Source organism: Enhydra lutris, unplaced genomic scaffold (assembly GCF_002288905.1).
Source record: "Enhydra lutris kenyoni isolate GAN:26980312 unplaced genomic scaffold, ASM228890v2 scaffoldscaffold13, whole genome shotgun sequence".
Lineage (NCBI taxonomy): Eukaryota > Metazoa > Chordata > Mammalia > Carnivora > Mustelidae > Enhydra > Enhydra lutris.
The window spans coordinates 54,196,347-54,222,643 of record NW_019154097.1 but is presented as its reverse complement, the minus strand read 5'-3'; the positions used below and the strand labels follow the sequence as shown (position 1 = coordinate 54,222,643).

At 55.3% G+C, this 26,297-nt stretch overlaps 1 protein-coding gene across 1 annotated transcript in view; it reads right to left on the bottom strand.

Moving 5' to 3' along the window:
* The window catches only part of LOC111145792 (IQ motif containing E), a 66,234-nt gene that overhangs the window by 24,301 nt on the left and 15,636 nt on the right, over positions 1–26,297 (bottom strand). The window contains exons 7-21 of the mRNA XM_022501009.1: positions 25,638–25,751; positions 25,462–25,512; positions 21,897–21,967; positions 20,781–20,853; positions 20,535–20,584; positions 18,899–19,062; positions 17,438–17,493; positions 16,109–16,308; positions 14,205–14,309; positions 12,659–12,749; positions 8,565–8,732; positions 4,421–4,444; positions 1,997–2,107; positions 1,407–1,528; positions 353–453 (exon numbers count right to left, since the gene is read on the bottom strand). Coding sequence (XP_022356717.1) covers positions 353–453; positions 1,407–1,528; positions 1,997–2,107; positions 4,421–4,444; positions 8,565–8,732; positions 12,659–12,749; positions 14,205–14,309; positions 16,109–16,308; positions 17,438–17,493; positions 18,899–19,062; positions 20,535–20,584; positions 20,781–20,853; positions 21,897–21,967; positions 25,462–25,512; positions 25,638–25,751 — 1,501 coding nt within the window. The remainder of the gene's footprint in view (positions 1–352; positions 454–1,406; positions 1,529–1,996; positions 2,108–4,420; positions 4,445–8,564; positions 8,733–12,658; positions 12,750–14,204; positions 14,310–16,108; positions 16,309–17,437; positions 17,494–18,898; positions 19,063–20,534; positions 20,585–20,780; positions 20,854–21,896; positions 21,968–25,461; positions 25,513–25,637; positions 25,752–26,297) is intronic.

Sequence of the window (26,297 nt, the reverse complement as noted above, 5' to 3'; positions counted from 1 at the left end):
ACTGGCCCTAGGGAAGGAAACCACACGGCTGCAGTAGAGCCAAGAACAAAAGCCAGAGACATACAAGCCATGAGGCTCCAACTTCCTGGCCCGTAGCTGCCTGGATGCCGCCATGACTGGCCCGCGAGCTGCCTCCCATGGGCTCCCCTTTCCCTGTAGCCCGAGGGATGGGGGACGAAGTCGTGTGTGGGAGGCTCGGTGGAGGCATCTCCCTGCCGATGGCCTCGCTCCATGGATGGGGGTCAGGCCCCCATGCATGCCCGCACACCCCAGGGCAGTGGCCACTCCTTGCTCAGAGCTCAGAGTGCCCCAGCCACCCCTCGTGTGGAAACTCAAAATGAAATGAAATTACCAGGAGAAGCAGGGCAGGGCACAGCCGGCAGCTGGCAGGGGCTGGCCAGAGTGGGACTCCTCCTCCTAGAAGCCGCTGCAGCGGTTCTCGGGCTGGAGGCACTGGAAAAAAGAGAGAGACTGGCCGCTTGGACTTCACAGACTGCCCCCATAGCCTGGGTGCCTGGCGGGACTCAAGGAGGAACCAGAGGGCAGCAGACCCGGCACAGGTGGGCCGCAAGGGACACAGGGGGTACCCTCTATCAGACTCTCGGGCACACACCACGGTCAGACCTCAGACACCTTCCTCTCCCAGTCTCTCGTGCCCACTGCCATCTCCCTGGACATGGCCACCGGCTGTGCGGCTCTCCCTGGCCTGGCCAGGGCTGGTGGCACTGGGAGGGACCCTGACCTGTGCCATGCCCCGGCCGTCCCAGCTTGTCCAGAACCGGGACCGTGAGAGTCTGCCTCCACCGCTCTCCTCTGGCAGAGAGGTAGCAGAGACTGAAAAGTGATGTGTGGACTGCGAAACAGCGGAAGCCTGAGCCGCCTGCCCTTACACGGCCCCTCCACCCCTGGAGACACGCCCCTCGCCTCAGTGCAGATCCCACTCTGGCGGAGTCGACCTGGATGGGGTCTGAGTCTCTGTGTCTGTGGCCCCAGCAGGTGAGAGCGAGTATGAGCTGCTGTGCGAGGGGCCTGACAACATCCACGTCCCCCTGAATGCTGGGGGCGCATCACTTTTTTTTTTTTTTTCAAAGGGTGGCGTGTTAGGACAAGCGAGCCACCCTATAGACGGTGGGGACCAGAACCACATGGTGTGTAAGCCCTTCTGCTGGTTTTCCGCCGGCATGAGGAACCGTTCCAGGAAGGCCCCTCCGAGGGCCAGAACTGGGGGGCTACCCCACCTGCAAGTGCGGGAGGGACTCTGCACAGGCATTTGCGCTTGGTGACTCGCCAAGGTCCTGGCTGCCATACCCCGCGCGGGTGCACTCTGGGCTGCCCTTGTCATCAGGCACCTTCCTGCACTGTATCCCAGGGACACAGGACAGTGGTGGCCTGACAGTTGGATTTACCTGTACCCGACACGTGCCAGGTGTGCCCGGAGGACAGACTGGATGGTGGTAATGGCCTCTTCCTGCCCTGGGTCATCCTCGGCCTGGATGGCGGGGCTTGGAACATGTGGTGGCAGAGGGTCCTGGGGGGACACGACAGTGGGGAAGAGAGCCCTTTGGGAGCCTCTGCCCACCTCCCGGGTGTGGCAGGGCCCCCGCCCAGCCCCCAGAGAGTCAGGTGAACACAGCCCCATTCCAGGGAGCCTCCTGACGCTCAGACTCTAAGAGATTCTTAAAATGAGTGTCTGGCCATTTTTGCAGAGGAGGGACGGATCTAGAAAATGCTTATCTTAATGCTTCCATCTTTACTGTGAGCTGGGCATGCTGCCTAGTGCGTGAGCACCTCCAAGTAATGTGGCTCCCAGAGTTAAATCCATCCGGCGCCTGCACCACGGGCTCCGCCGCCGGGCCCCACGTGGTCCCCACGACAGCAAGGCGCCAGGGAGGACACGCACACTGCAATGCTGTGCTGCCCCAGCTGATGGGCCACGAGACGGGACATGGAGAGAGGGCAGGTAGCGCCCCTGCTGCGTCTGGCCCCCCAGGGTTACCTGGCTGGGCGAGCTGGGCGGGCCAGGGGATTCTGAAGCACGAGTCTGGCTTGACAGTAGCTTCACCCGCGCTAGGTGTCCCCTGAAAGCTGCCTGGAGCACCGTAGCCGCCTGGCGGGAATGAGGGAGGGAGGGAAAGAGAGGTTAACTCCCCTGTGCAGAGGACAGGGTCTTGAGGGAGAAACTCTACCAGCGGAGAAAACTAGTCTCTCACTATGCCACCCGCCAGCGCCTCCTGCAGGAAGAGCCACCCCCACCACCCGCAGACAGAGGCACCCGAGTCCCCTCCCACAGTAAACCGAGTCCTCCATTAAATGCCGTTCCGTTTAGCGGCCAGTATTCGTCCATATTTTACATTCGGTATGTTTCCATGTTGGGCAGTCAATCCCATGCCACGTGATTTCCATACACATCTTCCAAAACCAAGCGGGGCAGACGGGGTCTCAGACTGTTGCCAAGGAATTATCTACCCTGACCTTAATTGTAAGTGGTTTCTATCTGGATGCTCTGTTAAGTCCCGAGATCAGTGTTCTGGACTCTGGGGGCAGCCCTGGCTGGACATGTCACAGCGTGACAAAGGGGTCGAGCTTTTTTCGCATCTCAGGGGAGTGCCACATGAGCACATGGGGGCCTGATGCGTCATGTGTCCAGAGGGCATGACCTTCCAGAATCTCGGTCACTAGGAGGAACACCATCACTTTGTTGTTACAGGAAGCAGGGTGAAGGAGACGTTCTCAACGTGGGGTTCAGAAAGGGGCCCAACAAAGCGTGGAGAGAGAACCCTCGTTCGGGCAAATTCGAACAATCAGGTACATGTGTAGACAGAACCGGGGGGCTCGCTGCCCACGACAACCTGGGGCAAGGGCTCGCTATAGGCGACACAAGCTGGGGTGATGGCTGCTGTCGTCATAGCCACCAGAATCTGGCAGAAGCCCAGCCCAGCTGCCTCCCCACACAGGGGTCCTGTCATCGCCTTGCCTGAGGAGGTGAGGACATGAAGGCCTGGGGGGACCTCGGGGGACCAGCAGCAGAACACAACGGTGCATGCCAGCTGGCTGGCTGGCTGGGAAAGACGCTACACGATCCTTCAAGGAGTCCCCAGCTCACCCACTCACCCACTCATCCCACAAATATTTGCTGAATGCTGACCATGTGGCAGGCACCATCTAGGAACCGTGGATACAGCAGTTTAAGAACAGAAGTGGGACTTACATAAATTGCAACAGGAGACAGGCAATTTAAAACAAGCAAAATATCAAAACATCAAGGATGGATAAAAGCTACAAAGAGAAATAAAGCAGGACCCGGGGCTGGAGTGATGGCTGGCACGGGGTATTCAGAGAGAGGGTCTCTGAGGACGGAACATTTCCTGTGTAAAGCGGAGGGGGTGGGGCCAGGCATGCAGGTGTCTGGAGGAAGAGCCATCTAGGCAGAGAGAGCAGCCAGTACAAAGGCCCTGTGGCAGGAGTAAGCTTGGTATTTCCAAGGAGTCCCAAAGAAGCCTCCAGACTGGCTAGAGGAGAATGAGCAGGGCTGAGGGGTGGGGGTGGGCAGCCAGGGTGTGTGGCATGGAGGATCTTTAGGCAATAGCTTTGGCTCTTGTTCCAAGTCTGGGAGCGAGTCATGAGCAGTGGTGGGTGTTACTTAACACTGAAAACATGCCGCGCTGGAGGCTGCCTGGGGAACAGGCTGAGGGAGGGCACGGCAGCGCGGCAAGGGGCCTTGTGGGTCCCCATGCAGTCCAGATGGCTGGAGACTCCATCGGGTCCCAGCACCCATCACAACGCGTTCTGCTGCTCACCAGACCTGCTCTCCTCCCAGGCAAGTTGCACTCCTGTGTATACCGTCTTCTGCCGGCAGCCCTTCCCTCTTAGCCTGGGAGCCTGCACGTCCCCCAGACCGGGGTCCAGGCCTTCCTGAGAGCCCTAACGCAAGCCTTGCCATCCTGGCCTGCAGGGACCTGTCTCCACACCTTTCTGAGTCCCGAGGGCCCGCAAGGTCACTGGACCCAAACTGATGACCGAGAAAGGTGTGTTGAAACATCACTGAGTGATCGAATGACTCTGAACGTGGAAAGTTATCCAAATAGTCATCGGGCACTGGGGTCACCCGGTCTGGTGGGTTTCACAAAAACAAGGTGTCGACACATCCCACCGTGACCTCGCTCTAGTGTAAGAATATGTATTGGAGGGACACCTGGGTGGCTCAGTGGGTTAAAGCTTGTGCCTTTGGCTCAGGTCACGATCTCAGGGTCCTGGGATCGAGCCCCACATCCAGCTCTCTGCTCCGCAGGGAGCCTGCTTCCCCCCTCTCTCTGCCTGACTCTCTGCCTACTTGTGATCTCTGTCAAATAAATACATAAATAAAATCTTTAAAAAAAAAAAAGAATACGTATTGGAAACAGGTGACATAAACCTCACTTACCTCAGTCAGAACAGCCTTTTTTTTCTGAAATAAAGAGACAGATTATGAATTAACACGAGGATGAATTTTTCACAATATGGCATTCGTGTTCTCATCCTGGCCCTGCCACCGTCTCCACAGATGGAAAGCAGAGCTGGGGTACTAGGGCGCACCCCTCACTGAGAGTCTGTGGAGGGCTCTGGGGTTCCTGTTCTCCCCTGCCTGGTAGACAGTGCGGCGGGAGCCAGCAGCTATAACCAGATGGCCAGGCTTCTCCGGGCGAGCCACAGTTAAAGACGAGCCTCGTTGCTGGCGCCCACACCTCTCAGCCAACCTGCGGCAGCTTTCCAGGAGACATGACCCACGAGTACCACCGTGGGCACTTGTCTTCAGCCCCACGTGAGGAAGCCCCTTCCCCCAGCCACAGCTGTCCCGACATGGGGGTCCACTCTGGATGGTCACACAGTGGCTGAGCCCCCGCCTGCTGGAGAAGCTACGAGGGGGACCCCACCCTTCACAGGTCAGGTCACTGGCTCCTAAATCTGACCCATCCTCAGAAACACCCAGGGACTGGAGAAAACAAAATTCAGCCACACCCATGGCTGAACAGTGAAGCCTGAGTCCTTCTGGTGTGGAAACCCCAGGATGACGCACGTGTTTTGGGGACAAGGGCCATAGTTCCTGAAACATACACCCGCCAGCTCTATGACATCGACGATGTCGATCAGAATGCATGGCCCCCGCCTTTATAGAAGAGAGAATGTCCCTCGACAGATTAAGGAAACATGGAGTATGAGGACCAGCGGGATGTACAGTGAATGAATGAATGAATGGAGTGGATGAACGTTTAATCACAGTAACAATCAAGACTGGCGAAGACCGCGCAGACGAGGACAGTGCCAGCGAGGATGTGGGGTGCGCTGCAGGATGAGGAAGTCCAACAGGAAGCCTGGAAAGAGCGGAAGTGCAGGAATGGAAATGTGCTGTGACTTGAGAGAGAAGGAAAAGCCGTGTTGCCCACGGAAATGGACCCTGAGAGGAGGAGGCATGTTGGACTGCGGCCGGCCGCTGGCCCTGTTGAGGGCAGCCTGCGGCTCGCCTCAAAGCACTGGCCAGGTGGGCTCGGGCGGGTCCTGGGCTTCCTCCTCACAGCTGCAGACACCCCTGTACCCCGAGGGGAGTCTGAGTTGTGCAGACCAAGAGGACCCTGGACTGAGGTCCCAGGACCCCGAGGTCCAAACAAGTGGCCTTTCAAATGCTTTATTCTCAGATGTAGGTATGTGCATTTGATTTTCCTGAGTTGTTTTAACGCAGAACCCTGAAGGAAGGACTCAACTCGTGAGTCAAGAAGGCAGCTGTGCCCAGCTCCCGGAGGGGCCAGCAGTGGGAGCTGGTGTGGGTGGCTAGGCCTGCCCAGGGCATGGGGAGCAGTCAGCTAGGGCACTGCTCTTAGAGCACTGCATGTTTTGTCTTTTTAAAATTAATTAATTAGGATGCCTGGGTGGCTCAGTTGGTTAAGTGTCTGCCTTCAGCTCAGGGTCCTGGGGTTGAGCCCCGCATCGGGCTCCCTGCTCAGTGGGAAGCCTGCTTCTCCCTCTCTGTCTGCTGCTCTTTCTCTCACTGTCAAGTAAATAAATAAAATCTTTAAAATAAAATAAAATAATTTAATTAGAGAGTTTAATTACTTAATTTGAGAGAGCGAGCATGAGCGAGCCGAAGGGCAGAGGGAGAGAATCACAAGCGGACTCCCTGCTGAGCGAGGAGCCTGATGGCGGGGCTCGATCCCAGGACCCTGAGACCATGCTCTGAGCTGAAATCAAGAGTCAGCCACTCAGCCAACTGAGCCAATCTTAATTTGTCTTAGTGAAGCAAAGGCCCAATGGGGAGAAGGGTGAAAGGTGAGGGGAAAAGCTGCACAGACAGTCAAGCGGCTCAGAAGCAGCGAGCACCACCCAGGTCTGGGCTGAGGAGGACGGGGAGCTTGGGACACCCTCTTGTGCAGAAAATAAGGGTGTGCCAGCAAGACCAAAGGCACCAGAGCCAGGCCCGAGTGCTCCCACAGATCAAGTATGAGACACGATGAACGTGAAGAGAAAAATGACGCATTGATCTTAAAAGCAGCAGTGCTCCCTCCCCTGAGAGAGAGCGGGGGCAGAAGCCCACTGGCCCCCCATCCCTGGCTCAGAAATCAGTGCTCACTTAGTACTTAAAACAGCAAAGCTTTTAGCCTGTCTTTTTGGAAGACCGTGGAGCTGCGCCCCCCTGACCAGCTGATGAGGAAAACTGCTTTACAGAAGAGTGCCAGCCACTAAGTAGCGGGGGGATCTGAAGTCACCCCACAACCGTGTGAAAGATGGGCTGAGTTATGTGGCGTGAAGGGTGTAGAGTCACCGGCACAGGGTGGGGACCAGGGCTCACGGAGGCCACTCCCCTGACAGATGGATGGGCTCATTATCGAGGGCAAGGTGTTTCCTGAGAACGGCAACATTACCATGCACCCACAGTCACACACATGGGTGGGACTACTTAGCCTCATCTGGGCCTGGAGCACCTGGTCCCCAGCACCACCTGCGGGGGCGTGCTTTGGCCGAACACGCCTCACTGGACCCGAGGCAACCTGTACACCCGACATGCCACGTGTGGGAAGTAAAGGGGACAGAGGAACAAGCTAAGGGCCACCTCAAGGACACAATCAGACAGAGGCAGGATGCGGGACATCCTGCAGGAGAATGGCCTGTGCTCTTCCAGAAGAACATGACTTTCAAGAGAAAAGAAGGCGGGGGCTGGTAAAGCACACTGCGCAGGTTTACACAACCAAAGAGGAAGCTTCTACTGGATGCAGGTCAAGACCCAACCTTGACTGGATCAGGGTTGAAAAAGACAGCTGAGCGGCATCCTGGGGCACGGGGACAGATGTGACTGTGAGGCAGACACCAGAGGACTGAGAGAACTTTTGGGACGTTTCAGGGCGTCTGACGGTGCGACATGTGGTCAGTGAGACGGCCTCATGCTTAGAAGACGCTGAAGGTTCACAGCATCTAAGACTCTCTCACACGGTTGTGCAAAGAGACGATCCGCATAGAAAAGAAACACAGTTGCGTGTTAACTACTGTCGAGCCGAGGTGGGGGCAAGCATTTGTGCTGGACCTTCGTGAATTCGTGGAATTCTTTCAACTATTCTAAGTGTCCTGTACATTGTTATAACAAAAGGTGGGAAGAAACCGTAGTTGGAGAAACTCTACAGACAAAACCGGAGCTAAGATCGTATGATATTCAGGCCAGTAGAGGACTCCAGAGTTTCTGTTGGTTCAGCTGGAGAGAAAGGGCGCTGTTGTGTTCTGCAGAACTGGGAGCTCTTTCCGAGCACGCAGCTCGTTCAAGGAGATCGCCACCCTTACCCTGGGAGCTCAGGAGAGGGGGTCCATTCCTCCCTCCACTAGACAGCATCAGGGGACCCCAGGCTTCTCACCCATCCCCCCACATCCCCCACCCTGGGCTCCTCTCTCATCCCCTAACTTCCCCACCTCCCATCGGCCCACTTGCCCCCGAGCACGAAGGCACTCAGCACAGATCCACAGCTCCTTGTTTCCTGGGGCCTGAGACGTACAGGCTCAGCTTGGTGGGTGGTCCTCCCATCCCCTAACCTCCAGGTGCTGTCCTCTGAGGAGCAGTCACTCAAGGCAGGTTTGTCACAGTCCCAGTAAAACGGACCACAGCTCAAGCTGCTGCCCCCCAGACAACCCCAGAAGAGGGGTGACTCTGGGGTTTTGAATTTCCAGTTGTTTGGAATGGATGCGTCTGCCTGGGGACACTGTGCTCGGGCCAGACACGGGGCAGTGATTCCAGAGCAGGTCTCCCTGGCAGTCTGCCACCCGGCCGCTGTGTTGACCCGGTCCATGGGCCAACAGAGGCTTCCGGGTGAGACACCGCCATTTTCCACCGGCCAATGACCCCCGCCCTCAACCCTGGGGAAGAGCTGAAATGGAAACCTCCCCTTCCTTCCTGCAAGACCGAGTCCTTCCATGGCAGATCCGGGAGCTGGTCTGTCCCTCAGCCCCCATGTCGTCTCTCTGGCCGCATCTAGTCCTTCCTGCATTTCCACCCACGCCCGTGGCACCAAGCCCATAGCCCACGCGGCACAGGGACGGCCTCCACGGTCTCTTACCTGGCGTCGGTACACCTTCCACCGGGTCTGCAGGATCCTGGCTGCCGTGTCTCTTCGCCCCTCGGAGCAGCTGGAGGGGGGCTGGGAGCCCTCCTCGCTTGTATCTGGCTCCCAGTCCTGCTGAGAGGGCCTGCTGGTGGGAAGGGAAGGTCGGGGTTCTTCTGGGGTCTGCAGAAATTCAAGGTGTAAAGGATGGTTAAGGCAGGCAGGGAAGATGGGGAACAGGTCAGGCGGCAGGATGTCGGCGGAATACGGACGGAGCTCATCAGGCTAGACTCTATAATGCGGAGGAGAAATCTGTTGGTTCGGCACGCTGTACGACTAACAACATCCCTGCAGAAACAACGTACAGCTAATAAACAACTGAAGGTCGGTTTTCATCCCCCTCCATGTCCCTCCCCTGGGAGGACAGCACAGTGACACCACCTGTGGGTCGTGGCCCCTTACTCGCTCGGACATATTTCCCGAGCTCAGGGACACGTGTGTGTTATTGCAAGGTCTACCTGCTTTGTGGGGGTCCTGTGTTTGGTCTTTTAGTGTGAGACTCTGACAGAAACAGGACCTCTGTGATGAAAGGCATTAGATTTCTAGCTGGGTTTTCCCAGTAAAAAGAAGCAAGAATTGCTATTTGACCATTGAAATAACCTCGATTTCTACCATACTCGAGGGCCCAAATTTATTATCTTCAGGGACATTTCTCGATAACAATCAGCACACCAGACTGTCCTCCTCACCACTGGGGACACATGTAGAGAGGGGACTGCCCTTCAGAAGACCAAAAATGGGGGCGCCTGGGTGGCTCAGTGGGTTTGGCCCAGGTCTCAGGGTCCTGGGATCGAGCCCCGCATTAGGCTCTCTGCTCAGTGGGGAACCTGCTTCTCCCTCTCTCTCTCTGCCTGCCTCTCTGCCTACTTGTGATAAATAAATAAAATCTCAAAAAAAAAAACAAAACACCAAAATGTTAAAAACTGTGAAACTGTCCTGGGTCTGGGCCTCCCCGAGCAGATCAATCACTGTCCCCAGTCCCTTCTGGTGCACCAGGTACTTCCCGCTGAGATCCCTGGCACTCTACTGGAGAGGCCCGTGTCCTTCCCTAACACACCCCCCCCATCGCTGCTTCTCTGGAGCGACATGAAATCTGTCACCACATGGCCCGTCCCAGTGTGAGCAAGACAGTCACAGGAGTCACCTAAGATAAAGGAACATGCACTCAAAAACTCTTGGCAAACAGCTAAAAGAATTTTAAACTTTGATAGACGTAGAAACTCCTCGAGGCGACTGTTAGAAACTGCCCCCACCATCACCCCGTTTAAACCTACGACTAATGACTCACATCCCAATGCTAAGAACTGAATCCCGCATTTGGAAATGCTTCTCCAGCAGGAAAACACCCAAAGCCTGTTACAATGACATGCGTGCCTGTAGAAAATTCCAACAATGCTAGAAGTAAACCAGTTCCTGGATGCCACTGCACAGAAGCAGCCACACTTTGGTAATCTGTTCGGACGTTTTCCCAGGTTTAAGTTTTTCCTAACATCAGGGGATCAATGCTATGACCTTCTCTGGAGGACAGGGTCACAGGCGGCTTTCGGAGTCAGCAGATGGAGAACCCGATCTCCCCTGGTGGTGGCTGGACGGTGTTCCCGTGTCCCGCTGTCCCACCAGCAGATGCACCGCTCACCCACGGGTCTCCTGTCCATGGTGTCTGCACCATGACCGCGGGGCTGCACCTAATGTCCTTGTTCCTATAGCTGTGTGGACAGCACGGCTCCCTCCCTCGGCCTAGTCTGTGAATGAGCAGTGGGGTCCGAGACCCGCTCCTGCCGTTTGTGGGGAACACCAAACCTCCAGGTTGGATACGATGTCCCACTGAGTACTGACTGTAACGCCAATGCCAGGCAAACGTGAAGGCCCTGCGGGGGATGCAGACGCAGTGATTAAGGATGTCATCCTTCGAGGAAAAGAATGTTCATTGGGGCTTCCTCTCGACGCGGCCACAGGGCCTCATACTGAGTTAGTGGATCAAGATCCCAAGTTGGTGGGATTAGCAGGGACAGCGACACGCTTGTGGTTAGGGGCTCAGAGAAGCGGGCCTGGGCCTCAGGGCCTCCGTGACCTGCTGGAGGTCAGTGCGAGGTCTGGAGAGGCAAGGGGCCTGCAGCTGGGGCCACCTTCTTGATGGCAGCTGCATGTCAGTCCCCGGGGTGGACACTGGGCTACCGTGACTCTATCTCTGGAGTGCGTTGAAGAGACAATAGGGGAAACTTCCTTTCCTTTCCATGTGAGTGTCTGTGGGAACCCCCAGCGGTCCTCCCTGCAGAGGACGGGGTCTTCAAGAACCAGAGAAATTAAGATAAGCAGAAGAATCTCCATTGGCCGCTGTCGGGTACCTCCCCAGGAGTCAGGATCACGGACAAGTCACGGGTGGGCAAGCACTGCTGTTTCAGAGCCTGGGGAGCACCTGTGTGGGAAGAAAGGGGACCCCACCAGCAACACGGCCCCTGGGGATATGTAAACTCGTCCCTGCCGCACACGTGGCATCCCTGGCCTCCTGGCTGCCCAGCGCCGACAGCAGGTGTGGACCTGTGGGGGAGCATGGGGTCCCCTGGAGAGTGACGGTCATGCGGAGTGGCTCGCTTCGGGATGTGGGATGTTCACCAAAGCACTGGAAAACCAGCGCAGAAAAACATCCCACGGAGAACACAACAGTATGCTTTACTGAGCAGCAGAAACAGGTCCCAGAGGGATTGGGAAGAACTCACAGCGTTTGTCCCTCACACTTGGCCATCCAGTACCAAGGCCGCACTGCAAACTGGGGGGTGGGGGGCTCCTGCCAGCACATGCCATGCCCCTACCATCCCTGGCCTCCCGGGGAAGCTGCAGCCCATCTCTATTTGCAGCCAGAGCTGCACTCATCATCTTCTCCAGATCCCAACTTCCGGCTCTTTCCCAGTTTCGAAGCACACGGTGTCCTGCAGTCAAAGGGCCTCCCGGTGGAGACTCCAGCCAGTAAGCCTCAGAAGCCAGCCCGGATTCCAGCACCGCCCTCAGCAGAGACTCAGCCCCAGTGACCATCTCCATCAAGTCACTGGCTATAAAACAGGAAGTCGCCTTCCAAAGCAATAGAACTCCTTGGCCAAAGCGTGCACCAGGCAAAGCCCCGCCGTCCTGGTGGGCCCCCTGGTGTTACCACGTCTGAAGCAAAGACAGACAGACAGAGGCTCGTGGAAAGGGACCGCAGACAGGCCACCATGTGTCCTCTACCATCTCACACACTAACCAGCTCGGCGCCAGCTACCCGTGGGGGCGTCCTCTGGGGAAACAGGGCAGCCCCAGGATTGTAATACCTCTGCTGTTTGTGTGAACAGATTACACCCGCCATCTGAGAAAACCCGTCAACTGGAGAAAAGGATTAACACAGAGCCACCAGACGTCCAAGTGCAAGTGGCACGGGGCCCATAGGCACCAGAGGGCTTGAGAGTGGTGCCAGCCAAGCCCCTCACGGCTACAAAGGTCACCTCAGCTGCAGCTGCCTCCACAAGGGGATGGGGACAGGACGGTGGGAGCCCGCACTTACCTCTCGCCTTGAACCCGCCATTTGCCACACACTCATTCAACACCTGGACGAGCGCACAGCTCAGTGGCAGGCACGGGGCCCCCGCAAAGACACCCCACCATGGCGAGCGCCCTCCCCGCCAGGCCGTGTCAATGTCATAGTCTGAAACTCCCACGAAACACACGGGACGGCGGGCAGGAGGTCCTCGCTCAGTGTCACTCCTTCTCACCCATGAATGGACACACCCTTGTCGGACAATTAGACTTTCTGCTTATGTCACGTTTGGGGAAGATCTTTACTCGGCTTCACTATCCAAGACTCAAACCCTCATTCAAAAGTCACTTAACTGACAACAGATGGGTTCAGAACCCCGGATTCAACACACACCGCTGACGAAGATAGACGGGCACGATAAAGGGGACTGGACCGTCAGCATCAGAGTCAGGACAGCCGAGGACAGACCCCGCAGAACCATCTAGGCCCGGCCAAGAGCCCCGCGGTGCCCACGCAGGAAATCCGAAACCCCGCTGAGCCATACCTCGGGACTCCTCTCCACGGGGTTGTTTCTCTCTTCTCTCCTGATTTCTTCCAGTTCTTGACACTTCTTCATAAGCGTTTGAATTTCCTCTCTAAAGTGGGAGGAGAAAGATGACATATTACTCATCATCACGCGGTGGCCCACGCCTGTATGAGACGGCAGGGAGGGCCGCCCGCAGGGCTGGCAAGGCCACCCCTCGTGCCATGATGTGGGGCCCCGCTACCAACCCCCTGCCCCTTGGGTGGGATGGGGTCCCCACTGCGGGACTGCACTCTGAGGCCTGTGTCCACAGCTGGGCCTGCAGCCCTGAGAGGGTAGGGCCAGAGGATCCCGGGCCGGCACCACTTCGGGCATGAGGGAAGAACCGGACAGACCGTGATGCAGGAGTGACACACAGGAAGGCAGCACTCGGGGCTTTCAGCGCACAGTGTGCATGAACGCAAATACACCTTGCGTCCTCACTACAGGTCTCAAAGGTGACAGAAGAACAGCTTTTCCCTGTGCACCTGCCCCTTCTGTCTCCTTCAGTCCTGCTTTCTGACAAAACCTAGTCACGGTTCTCCGGAAGATAAATTTTTTTTTTTTTAAGATTTTATTTACTTATTTGACAGACAGAGATCACAGGTAGGCAGAGAGACAGGCAGAGAAGGAGGGGGAAGCAGGCTCCCTGCAGAGCAGAGAGCCCGATGCGGGGCTTGATCCCAGGACCCTGAGATCATGACCTGAGCCGAAGACAGAGGCTTAACCCACTGAGCCACCCAGGCGCCCCCGGAAGATAAATACTCTTATTCGTTCCAGCAATCTGTGTCTTCCTCAGTATTCTGAGCACTGAATATTTCCACTCAGGGTTCAAACTTACTTTTTGGGGGCATTTCTCACTGAGGCAAAGCTCGTAGAATGTAAAATTCACTAGAGTAAAATACAGGATGAAATGGGTTTCCATGTGCTCATGGCGTCGTGCCATTGCCACCAACTCCAGAACTCTCCTGCCACCCTGAAGGAGCCTGGGCCCGTCGGCCACCCCTTCCTGCTTCCCTGTCCCGCACCCCCTCTCCGAGACTTTGTCTGTGTGTGTCAGGATTGTTCAGTGCGTGGCGCTTCCTGTCTGCTTCCTTCACGCAGCGCGATGTGCGGGAGGCTCGCCCACTGCTGTCCCGTGTGTCAGAACATAGTCCTTTCTATCCCTTTATGTGGATGAACTACTGTTTGTTACCTGTGCCTCAGCTGATGGGCTTGGGGCTCTGTCCCCAATTTTGGGGTGTGAGCAATGACCCTGATGGTGCGGGAGGTCCCACCCCGGAGTCCTGACCCCGGGGGTGTCAGCAAAGGGTGCGTGCAGAGGCAAACACCGGCCTGATGGGGAAGAGACCTTTCCCAGAACCGGGACTTTTACTCGGAGGACCCGATCAGGACACGGGGGGTGGGGCACGGGGCAGACCTGGGTTGGGGCCGCATGCAAACTGTTCCAGAAGCTGCATGGAGGCAAGACGGGAGATGCCTGGAACCCCGTGATCTCCTGACAGCCCGTGAGTCCTGGCACACTCACCTCAGAGCCTCCTCTCTCCCTCGTCTCTCCTCTTCGCCTCCCTTCACGCCTTCCAGCTCCTTCCGCAGCTCGGCGTTGGTCTGCAGCAGCTGCTTCACCTCCAACCTGAGTGCACAGAACCACAGACCTTCAGCGTTCGTGAAAACAGGGGTCCACGGTTGCACTGATAGCCACAGAGCAGGAAGAGCTCTCCGAAAACCCCAGCCGCCCGACTTCCTTCCTTATGACAGTCGATGGACCCGGAGGCAGAGGGACAGAGGTGCTCACTGATTAGCCCGCGGAGCCAGGAACACACCCGACAGGCCTGCCACCCCGGCAGTGGTTCCGCCAGATATGTACTGAGCACCTGCTACGTGCCCGTGACGGTTAGGTGCCCGGGATACAGGGGTGACGAGCTACAACCCCAGACAAGCTGGAATAGTGTGTTATCCCAAGAGTTACATGGTACGTGACCCTGAGATGAGTGATCAGAGGGTCAGGGCTGCTGCCTGAGCCGAGCCATCGAGAACGGGGGGTGGGGGGGTACCCAGGACCTCCAAACACATTGCTTCCCAACGAGGTTTCCCGGGTCCCACAGGTGGCACGTGGCTAAGAACACTGCTCCGAGACAAGACCTCAGTCTGACCTCATCTCCATAGCTCACTGCCGTGTGGCCTAACTTTTCAAGGTCCCTGAATCTCCTTATGAATCAGAGGGAACACCCTGAGTGTTCCACAGAGCGCCTGTCACAGAGCAAGGGCTCGTTAAGTGTAAGGTTTTATCATGCCAGGTGACAGCTGAAGAGATTATCAGAGACGTTATTTACCTTTCAAAATTTTTAAAATCCTTCATGAAACACTAATTCTTACAAAGAACCTACCAATTTGCAGAGAGGCATTTGGATTGGAGGAGTAAGAACAGGTGGGGTGTGAAAGAATTTTCCTCTGCTGTAAACAGAAGGCAGCAGAGAGTAGACAAGGAGTCAGCTAGGGAGTCCTTCTGAGACCTAAATGTGCACAGGAATTGCCAGGGGACCTCATTAGACACAGAGTCAGATTCAGGAGATCTAGGTCTGACGAGGTTCTGCATCTCTAACCAGCTCCCACGTGGGAGGAGACAAAATTCTGCATCTCTAACCAGATCCCCCTCCATGGGTGGGGCCTAGAGTCTGCATCTCTAACCAGATTCCCTGATGGGCAGAGCCTAGAGTTCTATATCTCTAACCAGCTCTCAGGTGGGTGGGGTCTAGGTTCTGCATCTCTCACCAGCTCCCAGGTGATGGTGAGGCTACTGGCTTCCCAGGCCATACTCAGAGAGATAAACCCCATCTCAGAAGACATGAATTTGGCTTATTTGTGACAGAACTGTGACCAGAGAAACCACAAGTAAACAGCAGAGGAGACAGACACGTTTTCAGTAGGGCTACAGATCAAGACACTAGAGAACAAACAGTGAACAAGCGTAATCTGGAGACTTTTTCCTTTCAAACTCTCAGGGTCACACCGAATACAGCATTTTTGTCTTATTTGGCATTTAGACTGGGTATCACAAACACATTACTGACTCTCTAAACCACTCTGCCTAAGATCTAACTGATGGCCTATCTACTTTGTACAAATCGATGAAAGTAAATTCTTCTCTAAAAAATAGTTTGAAAGTCACTCTGGAGTTTAGTACAAACAGATTTAAATGATATCTCCCCTTCTTTCAGTGACATAATATGGTCAATTAATGTCTTCTTTTTACCACTAAAGTGACTTCTACTTCATAAGCAAAATATAAGAAGTTTCTGAATCATATAAGACTACAGCAGCAACTACTACGAGAACTGAGCATTTCCCCTGCATTCTCCAGAACGGCTGGACTCTAGCCACAAGTCCGCCCCTCCCAGGGGCGCGGGGTGCCGGCCGTACCCCACAACCTACTCTTTCTCCTGCAGCTGCGTCTGTAGGGCGTTCCGCTCGCCCTTCAGGCTCCGTATGGCCCCCCGGAGACGCTCGCTGTCCTCCTGCCGGTCACCTCGAGGCTGCCTGGGCACAGCAGAGCTGGATGCAGAGGGCACCACGGCATTTGAGTTGACCACTTCGGAAGTGTGGGACTTGGGGCTTTCCATTGAACTTATTTTCTAGAGGCAACACAGGCATTTTTTTAAGATATTCTTTCTCATTTTACTTTGCGGTTATGAAACCTAAGGAAGAGACGAGGGAAACTCAAGCACAGCTATGGGACCGCGTGTGACCTCACAACCCCATGACAGCTCCACCTTGTGGGAGCCTGTCGGAAGGGGAGCCCGTTGGGGAAGTAAAGGGCACCCGGCCAGCAGAGCCCAGCCTGGGGCGGGCGGGGGGCAAGGCGCCATTCATAAAATAGAACACGGGCACAGGAGGCGAATTCATAAGCTTCTTTTCTTTGTGCTCATTTACCCTAGTGTTTCTTTAGGATTTCTGGGACTTTCAATCTCTGCGCTTTCATCCTGAGTGATAGCCCAGCTGTGCCAGCGGAGCGCTACGGAGCCCTGCAGCCTGCCTGGCGCCAGCCCCTCTCAGTCTCAGGCGAGAAAGCGCCATCCCGCAGCACGTCTGAGCCACCTCCGGCTGACTCTGTTCCCAGGGAGCTTTGTTTTCAAAATACCCACAATATATAGAAACAGCTTGGGTTTTGCTGCTGTGTAAATACGCAGAACTGTTTTGTTAAATGCTTCCCTCTAGGTTTACTCTTCTTGGCCCAACAAGTGGGCAGCCCTCACAATTTTGCCAGGCTACTCAGAAAAAGCTGAAACTTCGGGCCAGCTCCAGTAGAATCTGGCTGATTACTGACCAGAGGAGTGAGATCAGTTTTGCAAATTCAAATCTCCCCAGTTTTCTGGTGGATGGACAGTTTCCTGAGGACTCAGACACACAGGCTGGTGGGTGAGCGGCCGCGGAAACCCACAAGCACTCGTCAGGCTGGGTCTCCTATCACCTGCCTCTGTCCCCGATCACACACAGAGTCTGAAACCATGTGCCACGTGACCATGGCATTGCCCCCTGTGACACCAGGGACGGGAGAGGCCAAGGCATGGGTCTCATCCAGACCTGTGAGAAGCCTGCCCGGGGCGCCATCTGTAGACCACCACCGTGCATTCACACGTTTACTCCAAGTGTCCTGTGAGCAAAGGTCTCCTCTGTGTCCCCACTTTATAAGCTGCCTGGCTCCTCCTTGAGCATGGGCAGGTCCGAAAGGGTAGGAGGTGAGCTGAGAGGCGCACCACTCACTTTTTCCAGCTCTGCAATCCGTCTCAGCAGCCGGGGCTTACTCCATTCCACATAACCTGATGGAAGCAATGGTTTTAAGAGACAGACCTCACACAACCATCCCGATGGCCCTTTCAGCCCGGGCCACCTGTCTCAAGCACGGCCTGCGAGTTTCTCCTTCCACAGCCAGCTGCAAAGCGGGGAGACCCCCACCTGGCAAATGCTTATAAGCCAAAAGGTGCCTTCCTGGGAAGGATTCTGTCCCCCACACTGCGGCGCTGTCCCTCGTGGGCCATCCAGTCCTGATTCTACCCGTCAGGCTTGGCCCCATCCGTCCAAGACAGTCCTTCTCAAGGTCACACGAATCCGCTTTGCCCTATCCTCTACCCCCCTCCCTCCTTGCAGCATTTCCTTCTGTGGTGCTCCTAGCTCTGCTGGCCATCTCGCAGGCCACTGGCAACCATGCTTGGGATCACCCTCACCTCGCCCTCTGCACACTGCTGAGTAGGTCAGTGGCTGCACCCGGGGCCCGCCTCGGCTCCACTCACTCTCCGGTGCTCTGAATCCCACCCAGGTCCTCTGCTGGCTGGGGACCACCTGCCAAAGCCTCCACCCTGAATCAGTGATACGTCCTGCCCCCATCTGGACAGCTAGTCCATGCAACAGACTGGACTCATTCCCCTCCCCCGTGGCCGCCCCTTTCTGTCACCTCCACCTCAGTAAAGGACACCATCCTTTCGGGCACTCAGATAAAAGCCCTGGAGCCTGGCTCCTCCCTTCACTCAGAGGCTGCACCAGATCTCCCAAAGGCATCCGGAACCTGCCCACCTCTCACCCCCCAAGGTGCCACCCTGCTCCGGGTTGCCAGCAGCTCCTGCGAGGACACCGCAGAAGCCCCGTCTCCCTACAGTCCACTCGGCATAGAAGCTGGTCGTCTCCCCTCAGCCCAAACCCCAGGGGCCTGGGCCTGGCCTCCACAGCCCTGTCCTGCATCCGACCCCATGCCCTGTCTCATTGCCACCAGCCTTCCACTGCTGCCACATGCTGGGCACGCTGATTCTGGGCCTGGCTGTCCCTCGCCTGTCCCAGTTCTGGCAGATGTCACTGTCCCCGAAGCCCCTATTCATAGTTGCACACCACCGCCCCCGACACTTGCTACCACCTGACCTGTGACTGATGGGTTGGCCTCTTGACCCCCTCCAGTACGATGCTGCCCCCACGTGGGACATCTGTTTTCATTCCCTACTCGACGCCGCTTCCTAGAAGGGCACCTGGCATACAGCAGGCGCTTGTTACATTGGGAAATAATCTCAGTGTTGCCTGGTAGTGTGCGTCTGCATTTGTGGCAGCTGAACTAGGGCCTCAGGGACACGGCGGGAGGGCCAGGACGCTCCCACGGCCTCTGCCCGCCTCTTCCTTCCAAGAACCATCTATGCGTCCTCTCCTCGAGCGTCCCTCTGCGGGCGGCTCTGGGGACCGTACCCTTCGCGGTGGAGACGGTGGGGGAGTTGCTCAGCACGCGGTCCAGATCTTCCTTCAAGCTCTGGTTCTCTTCCGTGAGCTCCTGGACGCTCCGGGACAAGCTCAGGAGGGCGCTGCTCACTTTTTTCTGCCTTTTGAGGCCCATTTTCTTCTCCCCGGGAGGCCTGGGAATAACAAAGCCAAGGGCTATGTTTGAGCTCCTAAAGTGGCTTTATAAATGCCTGAACAGAGGGGTGGGCACATGACAGCCTGTCCCTGGCTCAGAGTGGCCTCTGCTGGTGTTTGCTGTGGAACAGGGAACATGGACTTTGAGCCCCAAGGAAGCAAACCGCTAGCCCCCAAACTGAATCCCATTCTCATTTGTAAATCTGCATAACAAAATACTGTATTCGATACTAGTGATCTGTTTTAAACTGCATCGCTAAAGACTGTGTGGGAACTTGCTTTCCGTCCGTTTTGTTACATAGATCCCTGTTTAACGATTCTGCCCCTTATCCCGTGAAGTCCAACATAACAGCCAATCCTCACTGTTCCGTTTCTGCATTTGCAAATTCGGCTACTGGCTAGAATTTATTTGTAAGCCCTGAATCGATTCTTGGGGTGCCTTCGCGGTTGCTCAGGGACACAGGCAGTGGGTGGAAAGCCCTACGGGCGAGCTCCTGGCGGGGGTGGGGTAGGATGGGGGGTGGGGACCCGGCCTTCCCGTGGTCCCCACGCGCTCCACCAGCGGTACCTCCACCATCCGCTGAGTGCTCTCCCCGCGTTTGTGCTGTGACTGGTGATCTCACGGTTTAAAACCACCCCCTCTGCCAACACAACGCTCAGGGGCTATCCGGTGTTCCTAATCGTGAGAAAGCACGTGTGCGTGTGTGTGTGTGTGTGTGTGTGTGTGTGTGTGTGTGTGTGTGTGCCCGATGCCCCTCTGGGAATCCAGTATTTACTAAATAAGCCATCTCTAAACAGAAACACATACAGAAACAGGGCGGGTGACGATGTCGTGACCCGAGGCTCTAGGAACCCACTCTGCATGCCTGACCCGGGAAGCGACGGCTCAGTATTCAAGCAGGTCCATGTTGGCGGACACTTGGCAGAACATACCTGGTGCGGACAGCAAGAATCAACTGTCCTTTACGGAAAAAGCTCGCCAACCCCAGAAGGGGAATAGGGAAGCTGTGCCTGGCACAGGGTGAAAGTTCGATACTCGTTCGCAGCTCAGCGCTGAGGCTGGTGACATGGCCAAATCTGTGATAAGGGAATCTTCGAGATACGGAAACCCTGATGTCTCTCCTAAGAAACTCCTTTGGGGAAGTGAACTTGTATTCTTTGTACTTGGTATTAAAGGTTCTGGACAAGTAAGGCCTGCTTTCGACAATAGTGTTAACTGCGTGCGGAAACCGTTCTGTAGCAGAAGCTAGGGACTGGGCGTGTGGAGAGGTGAATGTGCTGTTAGTAGCCAGCATGTGGCCACTAGGAGGGGACATGGGTAATGGTCCCAAGCAGAAACACGTCCACTTGAGCCACTAACACACCACACAGGTGTGGGCTCCAAAGAGGAGGGCACTGCGGGCTCCCACATGATGTCTGTGTTACTCCTAGGACCAAACACAAAACATGGCTCCCGCGGACGTGATCGTACTTCTTTCCCATGGTTTCGGAGCTTGCCAAGAGAGTCTGGAGACGGTGGATCTGTAAATACCAAATTAAAATACATTACGATACTAAATGAGCATGTAGACCTTCCCCTGAAAACAAGCTGAAACCAGATTCCTGATTTCTGCCTAGTAGCTGGAAGTAACACTGAGTTGCTGGGATTCACGTGCAAGCGAAGGGTCCCCGGGTACAACGGGACAACCCCTGCCCCACCCCAGAGAAGGCCACGCACCTCCTCATAGTAAGTCTCCATGGCAATCCTCATCTCTTCCAAATTAGTGGTCTTCATATCAGTCTGCAGCTTGCTAGAAACCCAAGTTCAGAGTTAGCGCGGCAGTGCCGGCACCCCCAGGGGCAGACCAAGGGCAAGAGCACTTCCAGGAACGTCAGCCGAGGATGGCTTTGCGGGAGAGGCGGGATGGGTGGGGAGCCTCGCAGACTCGCATTGAGACCCACGGGAGGATCCTCACCCCCTCAGGACCCCCTCCGTGTCGGACCCGCCACCTCAGGATACGGTAACAGACTCTCTAAAGCTATTCCTTCCTAAGCACAAGGCCTTCTGGGAAGAGGCGAAGTGACTGTGAAGGACCCAGTCTTGGGGTGAGAACAGCTGCCTCAGGGGGTGGGGGAAGAGTGCTTTGTAAGGAAGGAGCATCACTTCCCTCCCGCAGCACCAGCCCCTTCTCCCCGCCGTCCCCCCGCAGCCCACAGACTTCAGAAAAAAAGCTCCAGCAGACAAATGAAAATACAGTTAGAGTTCAGGATTCTGCAACAGGAGAAATCAACAACTAATCCAAACGTTCACAGTTGACAATTTCAGCAAGAAACACAGGAGCGGGGGGGCTGTTGTACACAGGGGAGACCGGGGCAACAGAGGACTCCCCTCTGTGTTGTATTACAGAGTGTGTGGCCACCCCCAAGCAGCACCAGGGCGTCACGGGAATGGGCCGGCGGCTGGCGTCCCAGCACGGAGGACTGGCATCGAGACCACAGACCCAGAGCACACCATCAAGCGGTCCACAGAAGACCGAGGAGAGAAAGCAGTTCCCAAATGCACCAGGGACAGGAAAAGAGATGAAGGGATGGACCCATTCCCAGTGACATTTGGAAGAGGTGGCTAATACCTTCATCTTTTGGTGCAGAAAGGAAGCTGGGATAAGGGACATAGGACAGAGGGTGGCGGGGTGGGGGACTGAAGCTGCGGTCTGGGCAGACAAAGCAAACCCTGGTACGGGAGAAGAGGCAAGGCGAAGGGCACATGTGCTGGCTCCAGCCGCCTTCAGTGGGGCGAGGCCTCGGTGACCCTCCAGAGCCCGCCACCCCCGGCCACCCACCAGCGTGTCCGTACTTGATCGTGTTGTCCTTCTCCTTGCACTGCTGCTCCAGCTTAAGAATCCTCTGCTTTAGCCCGTTAACGACCTGCCGATTGAACACCAGCACATCAAGTTGACTGCTTCTGTGTCCGTGACCTCCCCCTCCCGCTAGACACTCAGACTGCCCTGTCCCCAGGCTGCCAGCTGACCTGGCAGCATCCGGACACCCTCTCCCCCTTGATCACTGCCTTCTTTTATAGTGTCTAGGTGCAGCAAAGAGAGGGCCGGCTGTCCCACTGGCTCTGGGTGTGGTGGCAAGGGCAGGGCAGGGCTGGGAGATGTGCCTGCAGGTGCAGAGCCTTCCCCTTGGCCACATTCCACATTTCTGAGAACTGACGGGATGGTCCGCACTTTGGAGGAAGCCACTGCCAGCGCTAGACACAAAGATCCCATCCTGACCTGTCCTGGGCAACTGTGTCCGCAGTGTTCCCTTGGAAGTGAGCCTCTGCTGGGCAGCGTTCCCCTCCCCTCCCCCCGCCCCCGCGCTTCCCTCTGGGGAATGAAAGACCTCCTCATTCTTTCCTTCTCTCTATTAACATGTCACTCTGGGAGATAGCACCCTTATGTTTCTGGAAGACTATCCCCTTCTTTCTTCTTGAACCATCAAACAACTGTTTAATTGGATTTTGAGCTGATTTTACATTATATTAGTAATACATGAATACATCTTCTTATAAAAAAAATTAAAACACTATAGAGGGAACTATGCTCCTTGACCTTAACCCTCTCAACTAAATATTGTCCTCCACTGAATGTGAGTTCTCTAGACCTCATTATATGGATGTGTACCCCTCGACAGGAAGACGTTCTGCTGTGTTTGTGGAAACGGCACCCTACCGCACACAGTCTGCAACTTGTCATTTCCCACCATGAATGGTCTTGGTGTCTACCCCTCTTGTGCCTACAGATCTCAGTGATTCTTACACGGTGTGATCATGTGGTGTAGACATCCATCCCTCTACTGATGGATATTTAAGCTGTTAATACAAATAAGCCTTCAGTAGATATCCAGCCCTCCTCATGCACGTGTGCAAATGTTTCTTGAGGGGAGACGGTGACCAGCACAGTGTCCAATTACAAGACGCAGTGACTCTGAAGGGCAATTTGGCAGCGGATATGAAAGTGGGAACAGTACATTCCCGAGGATCTAGAATTTCTACCCTTTTTTTTTTTTTAAAGATTTTATTTATTTATTTGACAGAAAGAGGCAAGGAGAGTAGAAACACAAGCAGGGGGAGCGTGAGAGGGAGAAGCAGGCTTCCCGCCCAGCAGGGAGCCTGATGTGGGGCTTGATCCCAGGAGCCTGGGACCACAACCCGAGCCAAAGGCAGACGCCCAACAACTGAGCCACCCAGATGTCCCTAGAATTTCTACTTTTAATCAACTTTAATAATTAAAAAAAAGGGGGGCGCCTGGGTGGCTCAGTGGGTTAAGCCTCTGCCTTCGGCTCAGGTCATGGTCTCAGGGTTCTGGGATCAAGTCCCGCATCCGGCTTTCTGCTCAGCAGGGAGCCTGCTTCCCCTTCTCTCTCTGCCTGCCTCTCTGCCTACTTGTGATCTCTCTCTGTCAAATAAACAAATAAAAAAAATCTTAAAAAAAAAAAAAAAAACCACAGCAGGGTGCTGGATGGCTCAGTTGGTTGAGCTTCTGACTTGGTTTTGGCTCAGGTCACGATCTCAGGGTCATGAGATCGAGCCCCGCGTCAGGCTCCGCGCTCTGTGCAGAGTCTGCTTGGGATTCTCTCTCTGCCTCTTCCTGTCCCGTGCTCACACACACTCTAAATAAAATCAATAATATCTTAAGAAAAAAAACCCCACAGCATCAGAATAAAAATGCAAAAAGTCCTTCCTCTACAAGTACATGTTATTTATGTAACTCCAAATTCTCACCTAAATTAATCACATAGACATTACTGAAAATAGCTGTACTGTTTTATGTTCTTTTTTTTATTTAAAGATTTTATTTATTTAGGGGCACCTGGGTGGCTCAGTGGGTTAAAGCCTCTGCCTTCGGCTCAGGTCATGATCTCAGGGTCCTGGGATCAAACGCCACATCGGACTCTCTGCTCGGCAGGGAGTTTGCTTCCCTTCCTCTCTCTCTGCCTGCCTCTCTGCTTACTTGGGATCTCTCTCTCTCTGTCAAATAAATACATAACATCTTTAAAAAATATTTTTTTTCTGAAGATGTTTTAATGTGACATTATTCTGATTTTAATGGTTTCTGGTTTAATGGGCAACTATAAATATCCTTACATGAAAGGCTTTTTTTTTTTTTTTTTTTTTTTTTTTGCAGACATAGCCCAAAAGAGAGCAGCCCTGGACAAATGGCAGGCATGACTTCACAGACCATTCTCAGCTCAGTCCTGCCAACGGAAAACGCAGTGTCCATCTCGGAGCATGCCTGCGCGGTCTCAGTCCTGCTGACACTGGTTCCAATGATCTTACTCGTGGTAGTTGGAGCAAACGTCCTCACTCAAGCATGCACCGCGGGGTAGCAGTGGGGACCCAGGCAGACAATGCCGGCTGCGCGGGGCCCGTGGATTCACTATGAACCTGATCTGGGCTAATCTCTTAACCTCAGTTTCAGGATTTAAAAAAAATGGGGACTGGGTCCCTATCACAAAAAAAAAAAATCCACTGAGATTACGTACGACCATACAAGATCTAGGAGCTGCTGCTCACTTAAGAATGATTTTCTTGTGGAAACACCTGCGTCTGTTCTAGGCCCTGAGAGCATTTCCTCCGTGCTGTCCTCGGGGCAGAGCCAGGCTTCAACCACTCACGCAGGGCCGGCTGCTTGCTCTCCGTCCGGGCCAGCACTGGCCCTCTGTGTGCTCGGGGCAGATTCTTACCTGTCCCGCTCCCCTTCCTACTGATCCAGCTCCCGCTGTCGTGTCGGGGAGGGGGGTGGCTGTTACAAATTTTAGGTCACCAAACCCGATAATCACCTCACTAATGTTACTGAACTCCCTGTGTTCAGTAATCTCAGAATTGTCTCCCTTCCAGTTTCCTTTCCGCGTTTCGCCTTTCTAAGAAAAGCGTGCTCCCCTGACTCAGGAGTTATGGGAATGCGGCTCTGTCCACCTGCGGTGGCTTCCCACCACGGCACTGGTCACAGAACGACACTGCTGCCCGTCACCTCGCTCCACTCCGTCCGCTGCGGGCTGTGCACCCCACAGCCGCGATGGCGTGTGTGCCGTAAGGGTTTAGTGTGTTCCCACTTAGTTGCCGTGTTCACTCAGCGTCACTACTCAAGCCCGATGTGTGTGTCTCAGGTACGGCAGGGACGCCCCCACGGTGACCGCGGTTCCTCCAATGGCCCTTCCGCCCCGCACAGAGCCTGCTCAGCCTCCCTTCGCATCCCCCCGACAGCATCCGCAGTGCTCCAGCTCAGGAGGCTGGTTTAGAGAATTCTGGGCCCTCACGCTCTGTCACTCCTCTCGTGCGACTGCGTGAGAGGAAAGGCAGCCCTCCCCCGTGGGGCGATTTCAATTCAGATTTCAGCGGGAAGGTCATCTGTCCTGCGGGCCATCGTACTCACCCAGCCAGTATCAGGCCTTTTCTCTGCCAGAGTCCGAACAAAATCGGGGCCCTGCGGTAAGCAGACGGAGAGATGAGGACACGGGCGGCGCGGCCTCTCCCCCTGACGGCCTGAGGCGTGGAGCCAGTGCCTTCCCAGTCCGAGGCCAGGCGCTGCCACGCGGGGCCACCACTTACTCGGGAGGGGTCCAAAAGCTGCTCTATCTGCCGGTCCTTTCTGCTATTTTCCTCTTCTAGGCGCCGAAGCTTTGTTCTCATGAGATCCACATCACTTTTCTGCATGTGCAGTGACTGAAGGGAGACAGAACCACACACACATACACCCCTGCACACACATGTGCACACGAACGGCCCAGTCAAACGCCCGTCGGAGCAAATCTTGCAAAGCGGCCCGGTGCCCAGTCAGGGTGCTGTGTGTGTCGTGGAGGGGAAGGATGGCTGAATGTCACGGCAAGGAGCCCTGCGTCTGTCACAGTGTGTGTCGCTAAAACTCGTCAAAGGCTAACTACCATCTTCTTAACACCCTTGTCCTCTGCTGGGGCTCAGGGGGTCAGAGCAAAGGCCCCACAGGCTTTCACCAATCTGGGGTGAACTGAGGAGAAAAGACCATGCAGCCCTTTTCCCGCTAAACTGAGTTGATCTGATCCCACAGCTGCCGTGTACTTGGAATTCTCTCCCGCTTCCTACTCGGGACTTACATCACCCTTTTAGGAAACGGCAATGGCAGGGTATTTCTCAGTTTTGTCTTCCATGTCCTCACTGAAAAAGCTCTCTCCCAGGCCATGGAACACCAGAGCCCAGAGAGTGTGAGGTTTGGTGGCACTCACAAGCCACAAC